We start from the raw sequence: 17,054 nt of genomic DNA, 5'->3' as shown, positions 1-17,054 counted from the left end.
CATCCAGGCCAGGGCCATGAACAAAACCCCTGAGTGGCTCAAGGTTCCCCAAAATCCAAATTTGGAGATTTTTCACCCTCTGAAATTTCTGAAGGGATAACAGGGTACAATGTGCTTCAAAAGCTCTTCCAAAAATCCCTGTTAAACATGCTGGACCAAACCAAAACACCACCAGCACTGTGCCAAGCATGGCCTTGAATATTTGGGACACAGTGAGAGTCTCCCATTCCCATCTCCTGCCAGAGCCTCTGTGCTTTCATCTGGGACAGATCCTTTTGCTCCTCCAAGCCCTGGTGTCCATCCCATATCCTGGGATGTGTTTCATGGCTTCCTAACTCCACCAAAATCCCAAAATCCGTGCCAGGCCACCTGCAGCTCATCCTTGGGATCTCTGTGCTGAGGAAAGTGGAACCAGGAGATGGAAAGTGGAACCAGGAGATGGAAAGTGGAACCAGCAGCAGCAATGAGACAGAGGAGGGAACATCCCTGAGCCAAGCCTGGGGTCCAGGGAAGGGACCCTAAAGGATATTTAGGAGGGGTAGGATGGAGATAAACACATTTCAAGAGGAATTAGTAGCTCCAGGAGCAAGGAAATCCTTGTGGAAAACAAAGAAATTACCTTGCAAGGCAGTGCTTGGTCCCTTCCTGACCAGGCTTGTCCCCCCTGGGGTTGACAACAACAATACAGGGCTCAGTCCTCCCCTTGTCCTTGTCCTTGTGTCCCCTGTCCCCAGTCCTGCTCCTCTGATGGGCTCCAGGTTACACCAGCAGAGGGCAAGACGAGCTCACATTTTGGGGTAGAGTAACCACGAGTGGGAGAGAGCCCTGGAGCCTCCTGTGCCAGGCTGGGGCTTCTCTTGTGTCTGATGTGGGGTTCAGCTCACCCAGGGCACCTCTCTCACTCCTGCCTCAAATTTTCTGTATATTTGGCATTTTTTTTGTTTTTCTGCCTCTCATTGAAGTCAGTCCTGGGATGCAAGGATTGCTGATGGGCAAATGGAATAACACTCAGGAGGTAATGCTTTATTTCCTTGGGAGGAAGGCTGTAAAATACCTATTGCATGGGAGACTGGGGGAGCAAAAAGGGGAATGGCCAGGTTTCAAGACCTGTAGGAAAAAAAAATTAAAAAGCAATGCTGGTCCCATGTATCCTGTCCCAGCAGAACACCTGGTTGTTCTCCCTGACTGAATTTAACCTTATTGGGAGAGATTTCCCACCTCACCACTTCCCATTCCCATTATTGGGAATTTATTAAGATTTATTTCAAGAAGCTCTTTCCTCTCTCTGTCTCTTCCTGTCTTCCATCCTGGCCTCCTGCTTATTCTGTGATTCCATGATTCTGTGATTCCATGAAAATAGTGACACATCTGGGGATGGGAGAGCTGCTTTCACACAAACCAGTGTATCCTAATTTTGCATAACCATCATTTTCCCTTGAAAATACAAAACAATCAAATATCCAAACAAAATCCAGTACTGGAAGTTTTGAATCATCAGCCCCTGCTGGTGTCATCATGCACAAAGTCCTCAAAATTCAGCATGCAGGGGAGAGAGGATGTGATAAAGCAAAGCAGCTTTTTGGCCTGGGCTCAGTGTGTGAGGATGGAGAATCCTCCACTTTTCCGTTTCTTCAAAATCCTTCTTTGAGCAGCTCCTTTGAGTTTAAAGAAGAATCCTGGACCAGATATTTCTCTGACTCAAGCTTGAACATGGAAAAAACTTTTTATAGAATCCCAGAACAGGTCAGGTTGGAAGGGAAATTAAAAATTACCCAGTTCCACACCTGCCATGGGCAGGGACACCTTCCACTGTCCCAGGTTGCTCCAAGCCCATCCAGCCTGGCCTTGGACACTTCAGGGATCCAGGGGCAGCCACAGCTGCTCTGGGCACCCTGTGCCAGGGCTCCCCATCCTCAGAGGGAGCAATTCCTTCCCAATATCCCATCTAGAACTGTCATCTTTCAACTTAAAGCCATTCCCTGTGTCTGTCCCTCCATCCCTTGTCCCCAGTCCCTCTCCAGCTCTCCTGGAGCCCCTTCAGGCTCTGCAAGGGGCTCTGAGCTCTCCCTGGATCCTTCTCTGCTCCAGGTGAGCACCCCCAGCTCTCCCAGCCTGGCTCCAGAGCAGGACTGCAATCCTTGGAGCATCTTTTTTCCAAAGACTTCTCCTCCCCAGCAGTGCTGCTTGCCCCAAGCACACCCCAAATTTGTGCAGTTGCTGCATCTTCCATGCCCAGAGCACAGCAACCTGCACCACCTCAGCTCCAGCCTCCCAGCCAAACCAGCACCAGCTATTTCATGGCTTCTGGGGAGAGGACAAGTTAAGCCTTAAATTAAACTTTCCACCTCAGCAGGATGGAGACCCCTGCCCTGGCCAGACAAGTAAAGCTGTGTCTGGCTCCAAGTGCCTTGGAAGGGATGGAGAAGCAGCTTCTGGAGGAGGGGCAGGTGGCTGCCATGGTGCCCCCAGTTTTGTTCTAAACTTGGACACATGGCAAGGGATTTGGGAACTGGCAGGGGAGCAGCACAGGCTCCAGCCCAGCAAATATCTGATCCCCAGCCATGGAAAAAAAGCATCAGCCAGAGCCATGAGTGGGATCTTCTTGGCAGCAGTGGAACAGTGTTGGAGGAGCATCCAGAGAGCTCTGTGTGAGTGGCTCTGCTGTCACTGCACCATCATCATCATCATCATCATCATCATCATCATCATCACTGCATTCAGAGCCTGAATCAAGCCTGAAAACTGAAATAAGTCCTTTCTGACTGAGGTCAGGGATGGATGGGATAATGGGAAGGAATTTATGGGGAGCCCTGGCACAGGGTGCCCAGAGCAGCTGTGGCTGCCCCTGGATCCCTGGAAGTGTCCAAGGCCAAGGGGAACATTGAGGCTTGGAGCAACCTGGGATGCTAGAAGGTGTCCCTGGCCATGGCAGGGGGTGGAAGGAGATGGTCTTTAATTTCCTTTCCAACCCAAACCATTCTATGGTTCTACTTTTTAATTTATTTTTTTTTTTAATAATTAAATTACAATTTATTTTGCCTCCAGCCAAGAGCTTGTGGGCTGAGGACTACAGTTCCTCCATGGATCTCAACTCAACAAAGCCTCAATGCCTTTTTCCTCCTGTGCACAGCCCTTATCCATCACAATTCCCTTCACACCATGGGTAAAACCCCTGGAGAATAAAAACCTCCCAAAAATTCCCCAGACCCTTGCACAGAGACATGGATGTGGATGGATGATGGATGGATGGATGGATGGATGGATGGATGGATGGATGGATGAATATGGATGATGGATGGATATGGATGGATGATGGATGGATGAATGGATGGAATCCACACCAAATCAAGTGTCCCTAGAGCTGGAGCTCAACAAACCATTTATCCCATGAAGCAGCATCCTAGGGGTGGTGTTTGTGTGCAGCCAAACACACTCAGACACTCTGTGATGACTTCCCTATAAGACATGCAACCAAAAAATGTCATTTTAGCAGTTTATCACAATTTAGGACATGTTGGCAAGCTGTATCTGAGCAGTTATGGTGTAATTCCTGTATTTACCAAAGAAATATTGCTGTGGATATAGTGAAAAATTGATCCCACTAAAGTAAGCAAGATAATAAGATAAAGTATTATTATAAATAAAATATTAAAACTCAGCTGTTTCAAAATTAATTACATATTTTGGAGCTCACACAGTTCATATTCATTTCTAGAAGATCAACTTTCCCTTAAACTTACAAGGATTAGAAAGGTAAGGATTTTTCCTAAACCTCCAATGGGAGTCTCTCAGCATCACAAGGATCCAGGAAGAAGAGCTTTAAAAATGCACCAAATCTGGGGATTTTTGGGCTGTGTTGGGTCAAAGGGGATGAAATCTGGACTTTACTTTCTCTCCTCTGACTCAGCCCTTTCACAACAGCCCTGCCCTGATGGATCTTTAACCTGGGAATGTGGGAAGGCTGCAGAGATGAAGGACCCATTGCATCACAGAGGTGAGGTGACATCAGCCTGGCAGCAATGTCCCTGCTGTGCCAAAAAACCAGCCTGGTGTCCTTGGAGCTGGGTATGCCCTGCCAAGAACCTCCTCCTTTTTTAGGATCTGTCCAAATCTGATCAGGGAAGTTCCTGAGGATGCATTCCCAGCCCAGTTCTCCATTCAGCCTCAGATCTGCCTGTGGAAGAGTTCACACAGTGGAATCATGGAATGGTTTGGGTTGGAAGGGACATAAAATTATCCAATTCCACCCCCTGCCATGGGCAGGGACACCTTCCACTGTCCCAGGTTGCTCCAAACCCATCCAGCCTGGCCTTGGACATTCCAGGGATCCAGGGGCAGCCACAGCTTCTCTGGGCACCCTGTGCCAGGGGCTCCCCACCCTCACAGGGAACAATTCCTGCCCGATATCCCAATGGCAGTGAAGCCATTCCCTGTGTCCTGTCCCTCCATCCCCTGTCCCTCTCCAGCTCTCCTGGAGCCCCTTTAGGCACTGGGAGGTGTTCTCAGTCTCCAAACTGAGATATCAAAGCTCTGCTTGAGGTCAGGAGAAATATTCTCCTGTATCCAAAGTCTTTTCTACTCTGGAGATCCACATGAGGTGGTGGGAGAGGGCAGAAAACTATTTATATATTTTGTTAAAAAGTTTAAATCCTCTCAAAAGTGAACATTAACCTGTGTGCTGCACCTTCTCAGGAGCTCCAGAAGGCTGCACAAGGGCTATAGGGGCAGGAAAACATCCTAAACTGCTCCCAGATGCACAGACTAGGGCAGGAAACAGCTTTCTTCCCTAGTTGAGCAATACCTACTCAGATTTAACTTCCATAACTGTTCTGCTGAGGCATAAATGTCTTTTGAATTGCATCTCCAGAGCTGTGTGTGCCAGCTCTGTGCCATCCCAGTCATCCTGAAATCCCTGGGTTTGGTCCAGGAGTGCCCCCTCCCTGCCCCTCAGCCCCAGCATGCCACAGGCACTCAGTCCCACAGGGAATTTTGGGGCACACACAGTTATGGTATGAGGCCAGAAATAGCCTGCAGAGCATTTGTCTGGCTGGGGCTCCAGGAGAAGGGCAAATGTCAGCTGGTGTTCACCTAAAATAGACAGAACCTGCCTGCAGGAGGCCTGGCTGAAACACTGAGTGCAGGGAGGTGAGGATCCCAAACCCTGGATTTCCCTCTGGATAACACAGATCTCTCCTCTCCTCACCTCCCTGGGCTCAGCTTCTCTTCCCTGCAGGAGTGCAGAGCTCCTGACAAACAGTTAGGAGCTTGATTCCAACCTGAGGAGCTGCAGGAGAGGCTTTCCAAAAGCACAGGGTTAATCCCCCACATCCCTGCCACCTCTCCACTCTTCCTGCACCTGCCTGGTGTTTTAAACAGCCAAGAGATGCAGCCCCAAGCTCCATCCAACCTGCCTTGGACACTTCCAGGATCCAGGGGCAGCCACAGCTTCTCTGGGCAACTTGTGCCAAGAATTTCCTGTTAATATCCCATCTAACCCCACCATCCTCCAGTTGAAGCCATTCCCTGTGTCCTGTCCCTCCATCCTTGTCCCCAGCCCCTCTCCAGATCTCCTGGAGCCCCTTCAGGCTCTGAGCTCTCCCTGGATCTCCCAGCCTGGCTCCAGCTGCAGCACCTTCACCTCTGGCATTTCTAAAAGCCAGGCTGGGCTTGTGGCAAACAGGACTCGACAAGATGCAGCCCGAGGATCAAAGGGAACAGCTGGGAAGAGCTGGGAGCTGCAACACCCTCCACAGAACAATGGCCAGTTAGTCATTCAGGGGCCAACAGGAATGTTCTCTCCACCAGGGCTCCCAGCAAGAGAAAGGAGAGCTGTGGGAGGAGGGAAAGGGCTCTCTTCACCTGCAGGGAGGGTTTATCCTGGATTAAGGAGCAGGGTGGGGCTGTGGGGAGTTATGTGTGATCTCCTCACTCCTGCTGGCCCATCACAGGTTGTGCAACTCCTGGAGGCAGGACCTGCTCAGACACAGAAACAGGGACCCAACAGAGCCTCCCCAGCCTCCCAGGGAACAATTCCTGCCCAATATCCCATCCATCCCTGCCTCTGGCAGTGGGAACCATTCCCTGTGTCCTGTCCCTCCATCCCTTGTCCCCAGTCCCTCTCCAGCTCTCCTGGAACTCCCAGCACTGCTCTCACCTGCTCCAACCAAGGATGACAAACCAGGATCCACCTGCAAAGGATTTTATTAAAGTAGGCATTACCCACAACTAACAATAGTTGAAAAAATATTCTTAACAGCTTTTTTTTTTACTTTTTTTTTTTTTGTCCTGAATAGGTAATTTAACAGTCACAGTGCTCAAGTGTCACAAAGGAAGTCTCTGCCCAGATGTCAAACTTCCAACTGCTAACAAAAGGTAGATATCTTGTACCACATCAAGTTGGTTTAATACAGAAAAAGAATTGTGACATCATTACAAGAGAAGTTAACATGAAAGACATGGTGGGGAAAAATATACAGATCATTGGTGAGACTGAAAATGAGAATTTCAAACAGGGTGTGGACCTTGGAGACACATTTAATAACATTCCCTGATTGTCACCAGTTTCCTCCAGACCACCCTCTATTGGAACATGGTTTATTTCAGATTTTTAAAAAATTCAGTTGCTTAAATGGCAGCCATAAATGAGGCCAGCAACATCTTGGCAGGAAAAACAAAACTGTGTTCAAAATTCCATAGGTTTGTATTTCCCCTTTGCTGTGACACCTGTTCCAAGGATTCTGTGTAATTCCATCACCAAGGACAGTGTTTCAGAACAAAGAACATTCCTGCTCCTCCCTCTTGTTGATTCAACTAAACTGGAGCTGGGAATGAGGATGAGGGGATCAGACCCAGGACTTTGAGTGATGTAAGGAAATGGAGTGAGAGCCACCAGCAACCCTTTATTTTACACTTCCCAAGGGTGAAACAGAGGCACTGAGGAGTGGACAAGACACTTCAGCTCCTTTCCAGCCCTTCATCTGCTGGCTCCAGGTCCCTGGGAGATAATCCAGGGTGTGAAGGGAGGGCTGACTTCACTGGCCCATTGGGCCAAAAATTGCACTTGAGCTAGGTGAGAGTTACAACAGTGGCCAAAGTTTAAAAACTTGTCCTTTCAGCAACGTAAACAATAAAAAAATGTTTCAGTAACAGCCACGACCCTTGAGCTTAAATACCTGGGAAATTCCTACTTTGCCCACGGATGAAAGGATAAAAGAAGTACAAAACCAAGAGATACAAGTGTAACAAATGTTTGCAATAACTGGGTTTCACCACAGAATCTTCATTGGAAGGTTACTTTTGTGAGGAAACACATTCCCTGCAGGAGAACTCCTGCACAAAGAGACAAAAGTCTGAGCATGGCAGGGTTACAGAGAAACACAACAGACTCACAACCACCAAAGCACAGTCACAGAAAACAGAGCAAACAAGTTGTAGGCAAAAAAAAAAATACTTGAATGTTTTTACTACACACACTACTGGAGTATACAAATTTAAAAAAAAAAAAAAAAAAAAAAAAAAAAAAAAAAAAAAAAAAAAAGAAAAAGAAAGGTTTCTGTAGGGAATTTCCAGTCATTTTGAAAATGAAAGATATTTTTTCTTTGAAAAAAAATACAGTCCAAAGCTCCCAGAGGCTGTTTCTCAGCTAGAGCAACTGACAGCTCAGACACACATCCATAGAAACTGGTATTTTACCTACAATGACTTCCCTGTCTCTCCAGTTTGTCATTTCCTGAAGTCTCCTAAGTAGCTTTTGAACTGACACCTCTTCCTCTCACACATCTACTAAAACTCCCTTGTTCATCCCAGAATCTCCTGTGCATGAAACTCAACGAGCAGAGCAGCCCTTAGCTGTAGCTAGAAGATGGTTTCAGCTTCTGGATTCCTCTCTGAAGAATAAAAGGGCATGAGTTACATACAAACAGCATCTCCAAACACAGTGCACGTGGAAAATGGGGTGAAACAGGAAAGATTTCCAAGGCTGATCTGACTCTAAGGCTCCATCCCCAGCTCACCTTCAAAACTTGTTCCAGGCAATCTGTCACTATGCAGGGACACCAAACAACTGGGAGAACCAGAAGTACAGCTAAAAACCCCAGCCAGGGGCTTGGCCTCCCTGAAATCCCACCTAAACTCACAGCCATGGAGCAGCTCTTCAGATTTCAGCTCTCCCTCTGAGGTTACACTGAAGGCAGTGACACTTGCAGAGAACAGGACAAAGCTTTGCTTGTAAACCCTGGGTTTTTAAAGCATGATGAGAATTCAAGTTCTATTCCACTTCACATTTATAAGCAGCATCATAAGAATGCTACTCTGTATGCCCTTGGTATAGAAAAGTGTATGCTTAGACAGCATTAAAGAGAGATATAAATAGGAGCTATTGGGCAAAGTTTGATTACAAACTAGAATTGCAACAACCCCTTGCAATTTGGAAATATGAAACAGCTCTTCTGATGAAGCAAAGAGTTAAAAGGATCTTGCTACAACCTAACATCCTCCACCAGGAAAATGGAAAACCTATCATTAATTTTTTGGGATTTGCCTGAAAGGCCAGGCTGGACAATGCTACCCCATGCTGTTTGCCAAGGAAGAGGCAGGAATGATTGGAGAGCCATCAGCCAGGAGTAAGTGCTACTTTGGGTGGTTTTCCCTAAGTGTGAAAGTTCAAGAACTGTGTTTGTCAGCAGTGCTGTGTGTGGGGACAGCACCCAGTGCTGTTGTTAATCTAAAGGCCATTCCAGCTGCAGGATGCTTCTGCCCAACTCTGTCACTACTTACGAAAATGAGTAACTGACACGCTCTAAGCCTCAGAAAATTCCAAACTAAAATTTCTTCCTGGTCCTCTGTGGCAATCTGGAAACATCTGAAAGCATTTCAGTTAGCTTGGGCAATCCTAGAGTCAGAGCCAAGGTAGCTAAACATGGTGGTCACCAGCTCAGGGAGGTCATAATCGTGTTTCCAACCCCAATCCCTGCGGGCGTTGCTGTCGTCGAAGTTCATGGGCCAGCTGTCAGCTGCAGGGAAAAAAAAAGAAAAAGAACCAAGAAAGGTGAGGTTTAGGAAAAATCTCTCTGAACTTTCAGATGTTTCATCACTACTAAAGCTGAATATTGAACCATAAGACTTGAACTGCACAGGAGGAATTTGTCAGTTCCTAAAAAGAAAAGAGACTTTATTTTGCTCCTGTTGATGTTTTTTCTTACCTGCTGCTAGGGAAGATACTAACCTATGGCCTGCCTGACTTGATCCACGTTGTAGGTCACCTGGAGCTCAGGGACATACTTCTGCACCTCCTGGGCCAGCTCCTCAGGAGTGAAGCTCATGGCATTGATGTTGTAGGTCCTCATGGTCAGGGCTTCAGCAGGAGCCTCCATGACCTCCAGCGTGGCCTTCAGGCAGTCGTCGATGTACATCATGGGCAGCCGGGTGTCCGGCCTCAGGTAACACTTGAACTTGCCAGACTTGATGGCATCATGGAAAATCTTGACAGCATAATCTGGGGAGGAGAATAATGGATGTGAGTGAGCTGTGTTGTGCACTTCATGACAGTCAAAAAGTCTCCTGTCTCAAATCTGGCAGCAGGACTGTGTGATATTCATCATGGAATCACAGAGTGGTTTGGGTTGGAAGGTAGCTTAAAGATCATCCAGTTCCAATCCCCTGCCATGGGAAGGGATGCCACTCCCTATCCCAGGTTGCTCCAAGCCCCTCAACCTGACTTTGGACACTTCCAGGGATCCAGGGGCAGCCACAGCTGCTCTGGGCCCTACCACCCTCACCCTCCCAGTATCCCATCCATCCCTGCCCTCTGGCAGTGGGAAACCATTCCCTGTGTCCTGTCACTCCCAGTCCTTGTGAAAAGTCCTCCCCAGCCCCGTTGTCATGCAGCAGCCACTCACCAGTTGTTCCCCCCCCAGGCTGGGAGTCAGCAGAGATAATCCCAGGGTACCTGAGGCAGCGGAAATCCAGCCCATAGCGGTAGTGGTAGTACTGGGAGGGGGAGAAACACAGAGTCACACACCAGCAGCTGGTCACACACCCTCTGATTTCAGAGAAAATCTGACACAGGATGAACCTTCAGCTGTCCCAGGACAGGGATGAAAGGAATTACTGAACAATCCCCATCCCCTGCCTGGCAGCTGCCCTTTTCCAGGTCACACCCACATCAGCAGATATGGATCTTTGACATGGATTGTCATGTTACTCATGCAGGGCCAGAAACTTTCCCAAGTTTGTCAGACTTTCCACAATAATACAGTCCTCAGGACTTTCTTATACATAAGGAAACTGTATAAAGATATCAGCTTTTAAATGTTGTTAATAAATAACTACAAAGCCAAAAGAGAAGTTGTGCATGTGCAGACTCCCAAGGCTTTGCCTTCAAAGCCTTTTTTTTGGAGAGGAGGAGCAAAAAGTCGTCATTGTGTACCTGCTGTCACAAGGTTTTGTGAACTGTCCTTTCTGCAGTGCCATTCACATTGGCACAGAGGCCAAAGCCATAAAAAACAGGGAAAGAAATGGCACTGAAAGTCAGCTGTTTGCCACCTTGCCATGCTTTGTACTCTTCCCAACAAAACTCAAAAATATTTAACCTTCAGAGCTACCTCAGACTATTGCTGAGTACTAAAGTCTGACGGAAGGAAAAATGGGGAAAAGAATGAGTGAGGAATCCTAAAAAACAGTGAAAATCCAATCACAGAATGGTTTGGAAGAGACCTTAAAGAACATTCCAACCCCTGCCAAGGACAGGGACACCTTCCACTATCCCAGGTTGCTCCAAGCCTGTCCAACCTGGCCATGGGTGGGGCACCCACAGCATCTTTGGGAAACCTGTTTCAGTGAAATCCTCCCAGACCTTTTAGGAAATGAATCAAATAAAAAATTCTCACTTCTCCCATGAGCTCAGCGTGGACCTTGGAGACTCCATAGATTGTCCTTGGTCTCTGAATGCAGATATCAGGAGTTGGATCTCGAGGAGAGGTGGGTCCAAAGGCTCCAATGGTGCTTGGAACAAAGAGCCTCAAATTATGCTCAGCTGCAATATCCAGAACATTGTGTAAACCTGGGAAAAAAACCAAAACAACAGAAGTTATCAGAATATTTCTGCTTTCTCAAGCTATTGTAGGAATCATAGAATATTCTCAGCTGGAAGACACCCTGAAACAATCCCACCCTGAGAGTGTTGTCTAAACTCTCCTGGAGCTCTGGCAGCTTTGGGAGTGTCACCATTCCCTGGGGAGCTGTTCCAGTGCCCGACACCCTCTGGGGACAGAACCCTTCCCTGATATCCCTCCCTAAACCTCCGCTGGCCCAGCTTCAAGCACTGAAAGGCAGCACAGACCAGTGATGTTGACAGCCCTGGCCAGGGGCACGTTGGCCTCTCCCACGGCGCTGAGCAGGGCGCTGTAGTGGAACAGCCACGTGATGCGGTTGTTGACCACGATCTCCCGCAGGTTCTTGTAGTCCAGGATATCAGCGAAGATAAAAGGACCTGCAGGAGATGGGAGCAGTGAGAAACTGGCTGTGCCTTGGGTTGCAATACAGGATGTGACCAGCAATGTGAATTCTGTCCCCATCTGTTAACCCAGCTGGGGCAGTGACCCTGATCTCCTGACACACATTATCTGCTCATGGGCCATCTTTAAACCAGCTGGGCAATCATCTTTATCTTTCCCACAGCCCATCCTCCCTCCAGGAGATATCTCCTGTTCATGGCCAGTGAGTCCCAGGGCATGACTGATAAAATTCCATCATCCCACTGGGAGATGCTCCAGCCAGGGGAGGAGCCAAGCCTTTCCTACCTAGAGAAAAACTGAGATTTGGAACAGCAGAGCAGCCTTTGCCACTGGATTCCAGAGGAAAACTGGACCTTTGCACATCATCCCTGGAGCTTCAGAGGAAACTGCACCTTCTCCAGGAGCACTGCTCCAGCTGAACCACATCTGCCCCTGCAGGAGGATGCAGCCACCATTGAATGGGACTGTGCCAACACCCTGACTGACTGACGGGTGTCAGCTTGGATTCTGACTCTGGCAGGGTTTGGGATTGTTCTTTGTAATACTGCATTTCTATTTTAATTTTCCTAGTAAAGAACTGTTATTCCTAATTCCCATGTCTTTGCCTGAGAGCCCCTTAATTTCAAAATGATAATAATTTGGAGGGAGGGGGTTTACATTCTCCATTTCAAAGAGAAGCTTCTGCCTTTATTGGCAGACACCTGTCCTTCAAACCAGGACAGGCTGTCAGGAATGGATGGAAGGAAGGTTCTGCATGAAGCTCAGGCTGCTGTTTCTACCACCTAAATACATCACTAAACAGTGATGCTGAGAAAATTTTAGCAAGTTTCCAGTGAAAATCAAAGAATCTTAAATCCTACGCTATATCCACCTCATAATACAAATTCCCTGAGCATGTAAAAACAAAGCCCAAGTTTCATTTCCAACTTCCTCCCTCTTTTTACAGCAGGAGCACAGCATGCCTCAAATAGTTACTCAAAGTGAAAAGCAGCAGTGAAAAAATACAAAGAGAAATATTTAGGAAAAGGGAATAAGAGAAGAAATCAACATCTTGGTAAGATTTCAAAGCAGGGAGGTATTGTGCAGAAGGTTTGAACAGCAGCTTGTCAGTGTAATCCACTTATCACTTTGATAATTAGTTTATGAACATCAGAGGTAAAGTCAAGATTTTTTTTTCCATGTTCTTCTTCAGTCACTTACCACTATAAAAAACATTATCTGCAGGCTTTCTGATGTCAGACAAGATCACATTGTTCTTTCCAAAGCGTTTCCTGTGTAAAAATACCCACAGGGAACAGTGAGTCCACAGCTTTCTGAGATAATCCATCAGTTGCTATTTTGTTTTGCAGGAGCGATAGCAGAGGAACAATATTTTCCACAATAAAATCAGTTAATGCACTAAACAAAAAAAAACCCAACAATCCTTTAAATGTCAACATAGGATCTTAAAAAATGATAAAGTGCTTCTAGTAGCAGCCAAGGCCTGCATATGGATAGAGAACTTTCTTAGAAAGTGAAAATATGTTGGGAAAAGAGACTTTCCTATTCTTTTCTTACTGGAAATTTTACCCAGGGATAATTTATTCCCCTGCAGAAGCCACTGGAATTGTTGTAACTGCAGCTGCTTTTATATCAACTAAGCAAATAAAAGAGAAAAATTGTGACCATGTGCTAATCAACACAAGGCTGTTGGACAGAGCAATTCTGGGGGCATTGGAGCACATTCTGGCCTCCCAATATTTGGATAATTTTCAAATGTATCAAAGAAATTTTTGAAAATATCCAAACTGCCACAGTGTAGCATGGAGTGAGTCTGCTCACTTTTGGTCTTGGTCCAAATGCCCTCCAGGAAAGACTGTGAGCAAAAGATAAACTAGAGCTGAGCTGGATATGGACATGGGAGAGTTCTTGGGGCATTCCACACTTCTTGAAAAATATAAAAAAATGAGGTAACTGTGCTTGAGGTAGGGGAAGAGGAAAGGAAAAAGAAGGGAAACTCTGAGGGTTCAGACTCTGAATACTCCCATTTAACTGGGAGCAAACAACTCAGCAGAAATCCCTTAAAATCCTGCTATTTAGGGAATCATGACCAAATGACACACAGAAAGTACATCAGGAACCCATAGCAAGCACAGGAAGGACAAATAAAATTATAGTGAAAATATAATTATAGAATCATTAAGGAAAAGACCTTTAAGATCATCAAGCCCAGCCATTAATGTGATTTACAAAGCCAAGAGGCAAAAAAAAATTTGAAAAATAGGATTTCCTTTTATAAACAACTTTCCAGACAACTATTGCTCCTAGAAGTGATGGCTAAAGCTGGAATGCCTCACTCACAGCAAGCCAGGGAATGGTGACCCACCTCAGCAGCTTTGCAAGTCCCACGCCGAGCTGGCCAAGACCACCTAAGAGACAAAAATCAGAGGAAAATGGGGGTTACAATGCAGAATTCCATGATTAGCCAAGAATTAGTATGATTAGAATTAGTATGATTTTCTCAGTGAGTCAGGAAGGTTTTATGCTTTGCTCTCAAGGAGCAGGTTTTAGAAGAGTTCTGGATTTAAAATAGCAAAGTTCATCACAGGACTCTGATGGGAAAGATCTCAGTGCCAGGATATTTGGGGTATTTTTACTTCCAGAACTGAGCAGAGGGACAGCAGAGCTGAGAACAGGAGCCCAGCAGGGGCAGGAATGCTGACCTGTGATTAGCACTCGGGGGTGATCTGACTCAGAGAATGTCACCGAGTGGAAGCTGGCATCAGAGGCCACCTGGCGTGGGGACACCCCAATGGCCCTGACAGGCACCAGGGACACCCCACAGCCACAGCCAGAGCTCTGCAGCAGCTGGCTGGCAGCTCTGCCCAGGTTCCTGATGATTGGCATCTTCTCCTTTCAGGTGTGCTGTGAGGAGAGAGAGAAAAGGTGAGTCACCAGTGATTCAACCCCATGAAATGCTTTGAAACGCTTCCCCAGAAAACTCTGCAGGGATCCAGAGGAATTTGATGCCATCCCAGGGCTGAAAGCAGCCTGGGATGCAACAAGAGCAGAGGTAATGTATTGCTTGGAGTGAGCTCAGGAAAATATCCACAGTCCAGGAAAATAGACAGGGAGAACACTGTAAACCTCAAATTTAAACCTTTTTTAGATCCAAACTGTGATTTTAAGCATAAATACAGAATAAAAGAAAGCTGCTGTGTTGCCACGTTTGGAGTGGAAGTTTTGCAGGCTGCTGTGAAAAAGCAAAACTCCTCAGGATTGCATCAGCAAGAGCAGCTGAGCCAAGGAGGCAGCAGGAAATCTCTTGGGAAAAAAAGAGATTTACTCCGATTTACCACTCAGGATTGATACCCAGAAAGCAAACAGAGGAGTGGCAGGGCTTAGCCAGGCCTCAGGAAAATGTCCTAATTATTTCACATAATTATAATTCACTCTGTGCTGCATTTAAGTTTGGGTTCTTTCTCTCCAAATCTTTCACACTGAGGAAGGAAATACAAAGCACCCCAAATAAATGACACCTGCAGCCACAACTGGTCATTTCTGTGGTGCAAATTTAATTCTCTCAAATAAAATCCTCAAGGCACAATCATTTATTTTTTCCTTATCCCCTCTGAACAATGAACAATTTTTAACTCTTTCCCAAGGGTATAAAATATGTAAATTCTCAGATGAAAGCATATTTCAAAGGTGCCTGATGAGGTTACCCTGTCAAATCCTTTCTTGGGGCATATATTCTAAAAAGAAGAGCCAGGTAAATGGAAGCTCCCCACAAGAAATTGCTGCAGATGAACTCCACTTGCAGAGAAAAGCAAACCAGTGATTAATGTGGGTGTTCCTTTCACTTCTCAGTCACCTGACTGAGAATGTTCTGGTACTTGAGGGTGTTTTGCTACTTAAATACAGATTTGCTAAACTGCCTATTGCCCCATGAAATTGCATTATTAAAAAAATACATTTAAACTAATAAAAAAGACTTGTTCTGAGATGCCCAGAGAAGTGATGGGAGTGCCCATCCTTGGAAATATCCAAATTCCATCTGGACACAGATCCAAGCACCAGCTCTCATGCTAATCCCTTCCTATTTCAGCATGGAAAAATGAAATCTGCCAGCACTGAGACTCACTGGTCTGTGTGACAAAAAATTTCCACTCCAAGTACCTGAAAAGGCATTTTGAGCTCTGCAAAGTACAAACCAAAGTTGGCTGTGACTAAAAATGGTTTCCCAATGTCTGGGCTGGTTTTTGCAAACATACCTGGAGTGAAACCACAAAGGCTTAAGCTGAGAATTTACTCCCAGGTCTGACTCAGAACAGTAAATGCATTTTACATCAGCCACTGGAACAGGCAGGCAGCAGAGCTGCTGCAAAAACCTCCACTGATTACATTTATTTCTATTTCAAATACAAAGGGGGGAAAAACCCAGGTGTGACTGGCTACTAAAGTTGCCATAAATGCACAGATATATAAAGAAATCAGTATTATGCCTTTAAAACACTTCCACAAATAGCTGAAGTCAGCCCCACACAGTGAGTAACTTGCAAAAGCAACTGAGACACTAAAGCCCATTCTGCTAGATCCAAATTTCCCATCTTACATAACTTCCAGGAGTTACTAACAGCTCTGAACACACAAAAAATTAATTTAACTGATGTAGAATAAGTTAAATTTTTATAGGCTTCACTTTTTACTACCCCAAAGAAGAATACTTCTGTTCTGTTAGGAACTGAAGAGAAAAAAAATAATTTACATAATATATAGATATAATTTATAGTGGAAGGTGTCTTTGCCCATGGAACAGGATGAGCTTTAAGGTTTCTTCCAAACCAAACCACTTCATGATATATTTTCAAACCCCCCTCCCATATCCCCTTCTGAATAGTTTCTCAGTCCCTGATCTCATTTATCAACTCAAACTGATATTGAAAGTGTCAGCAAAAAGAGGAAGCTTTATCCTGAAACAAAGTTATTTCCCCCATTCCACTAATTTAAACCAAAAACCAAAGCTAATTTCAAGCATTAGGCAATGGGATTGCAGCTGGAATTTTCCCTCTCCTGTACTCACCTGGGTCTCAGCTGGTGGCAGAAGGCAGAAGCAAAGCAGAGAAGGCAATTTATAGGACACTGCCTCTTTGGAAAGCCAATCAAAACCTTACAGAGAGTAGGAGTTGTCCCACACCTTAGAGAAAAAAAAAAGGAAAAAAAAAAACCCAACAAAAAACATATGTTTGAGAGCAGAGCAACCAGGGATATCACTGTTCTCTCCTGGTTGATTTTAAAATGCCTGGAAATTTGGGATAGGCTGGGAAAGGGTCTGAAGGTGCACAGGCAGCTCCTCCAAGTCCCAGAACCAGCCAGCCTCGGGTCATGGCTGAGGGACAGAGTTTAAACTAATTAGTGGCACTGCAAAAGATTAGTAGAAAGCAAACACGTGTTCCAATGTATAATAATCTGCCTGGGATAGCAGGAAATTTCTGGGGTTTGTAAGAAGATTAAAGCAGGGGGTGAGGGAAAAGAGGGAATAAAGAAAAAAAAAATACACAT

General features: G+C 45.8%; 1 protein-coding gene across 1 annotated transcript; it reads right to left on the bottom strand.

Annotated features, from left to right (window-relative positions):
- Positions 1 to 6,183: 6,183 nt before the first annotated feature.
- Positions 6,184 to 16,665, bottom strand: LOC130250663 (L-threonine 3-dehydrogenase, mitochondrial-like). Its single transcript, XM_056486551.1, has 9 exons — positions 16,576 to 16,665; positions 14,216 to 14,417; positions 13,879 to 13,921; positions 12,714 to 12,784; positions 11,339 to 11,488; positions 10,887 to 11,059; positions 9,897 to 9,987; positions 9,224 to 9,493; positions 6,184 to 9,011 (listed from the first exon to the last, which is right to left on the bottom strand). The coding sequence occupies exons 2-9, from the start codon at positions 14,397 to 14,399 to the stop codon at positions 8,872 to 8,874; spliced, it is 1,122 nt and encodes a 373-aa protein (XP_056342526.1). The 5' UTR covers positions 14,400 to 14,417; positions 16,576 to 16,665; the 3' UTR covers positions 6,184 to 8,871.
- Between the last annotated feature and the right edge of the window lie 389 nt (positions 16,666 to 17,054).

Source organism: Oenanthe melanoleuca, chromosome 3 (genome assembly GCF_029582105.1).
Source record: "Oenanthe melanoleuca isolate GR-GAL-2019-014 chromosome 3, OMel1.0, whole genome shotgun sequence".
Classification (NCBI taxonomy): Eukaryota; Metazoa; Chordata; class Aves; order Passeriformes; family Muscicapidae; genus Oenanthe; species Oenanthe melanoleuca.
This window is presented reverse-complemented; position numbering and strand designations above follow the sequence as displayed.

Coding starts and splice junctions, on each gene's coding strand:
- LOC130250663 (XM_056486551.1), bottom strand. CDS start 14,399: ATGCCAATCATCAGGAACCTGGGCAGAGCTGCCAGCCAGCTGCTGCAG. Junction 11,060..11,338: donor CAGGGCTGTCAACATCACTG/GTCTGTGCTGCC, acceptor TTTTTTTCCCAG/GTTTACACAATGTTCTGGAT. Junction 9,988..10,886: donor ACGCTGAGCTCATGGGAGAA/GTGAGAATTTTT, acceptor TCCCCCTCCCAG/TACTACCACTACCGCTATGG.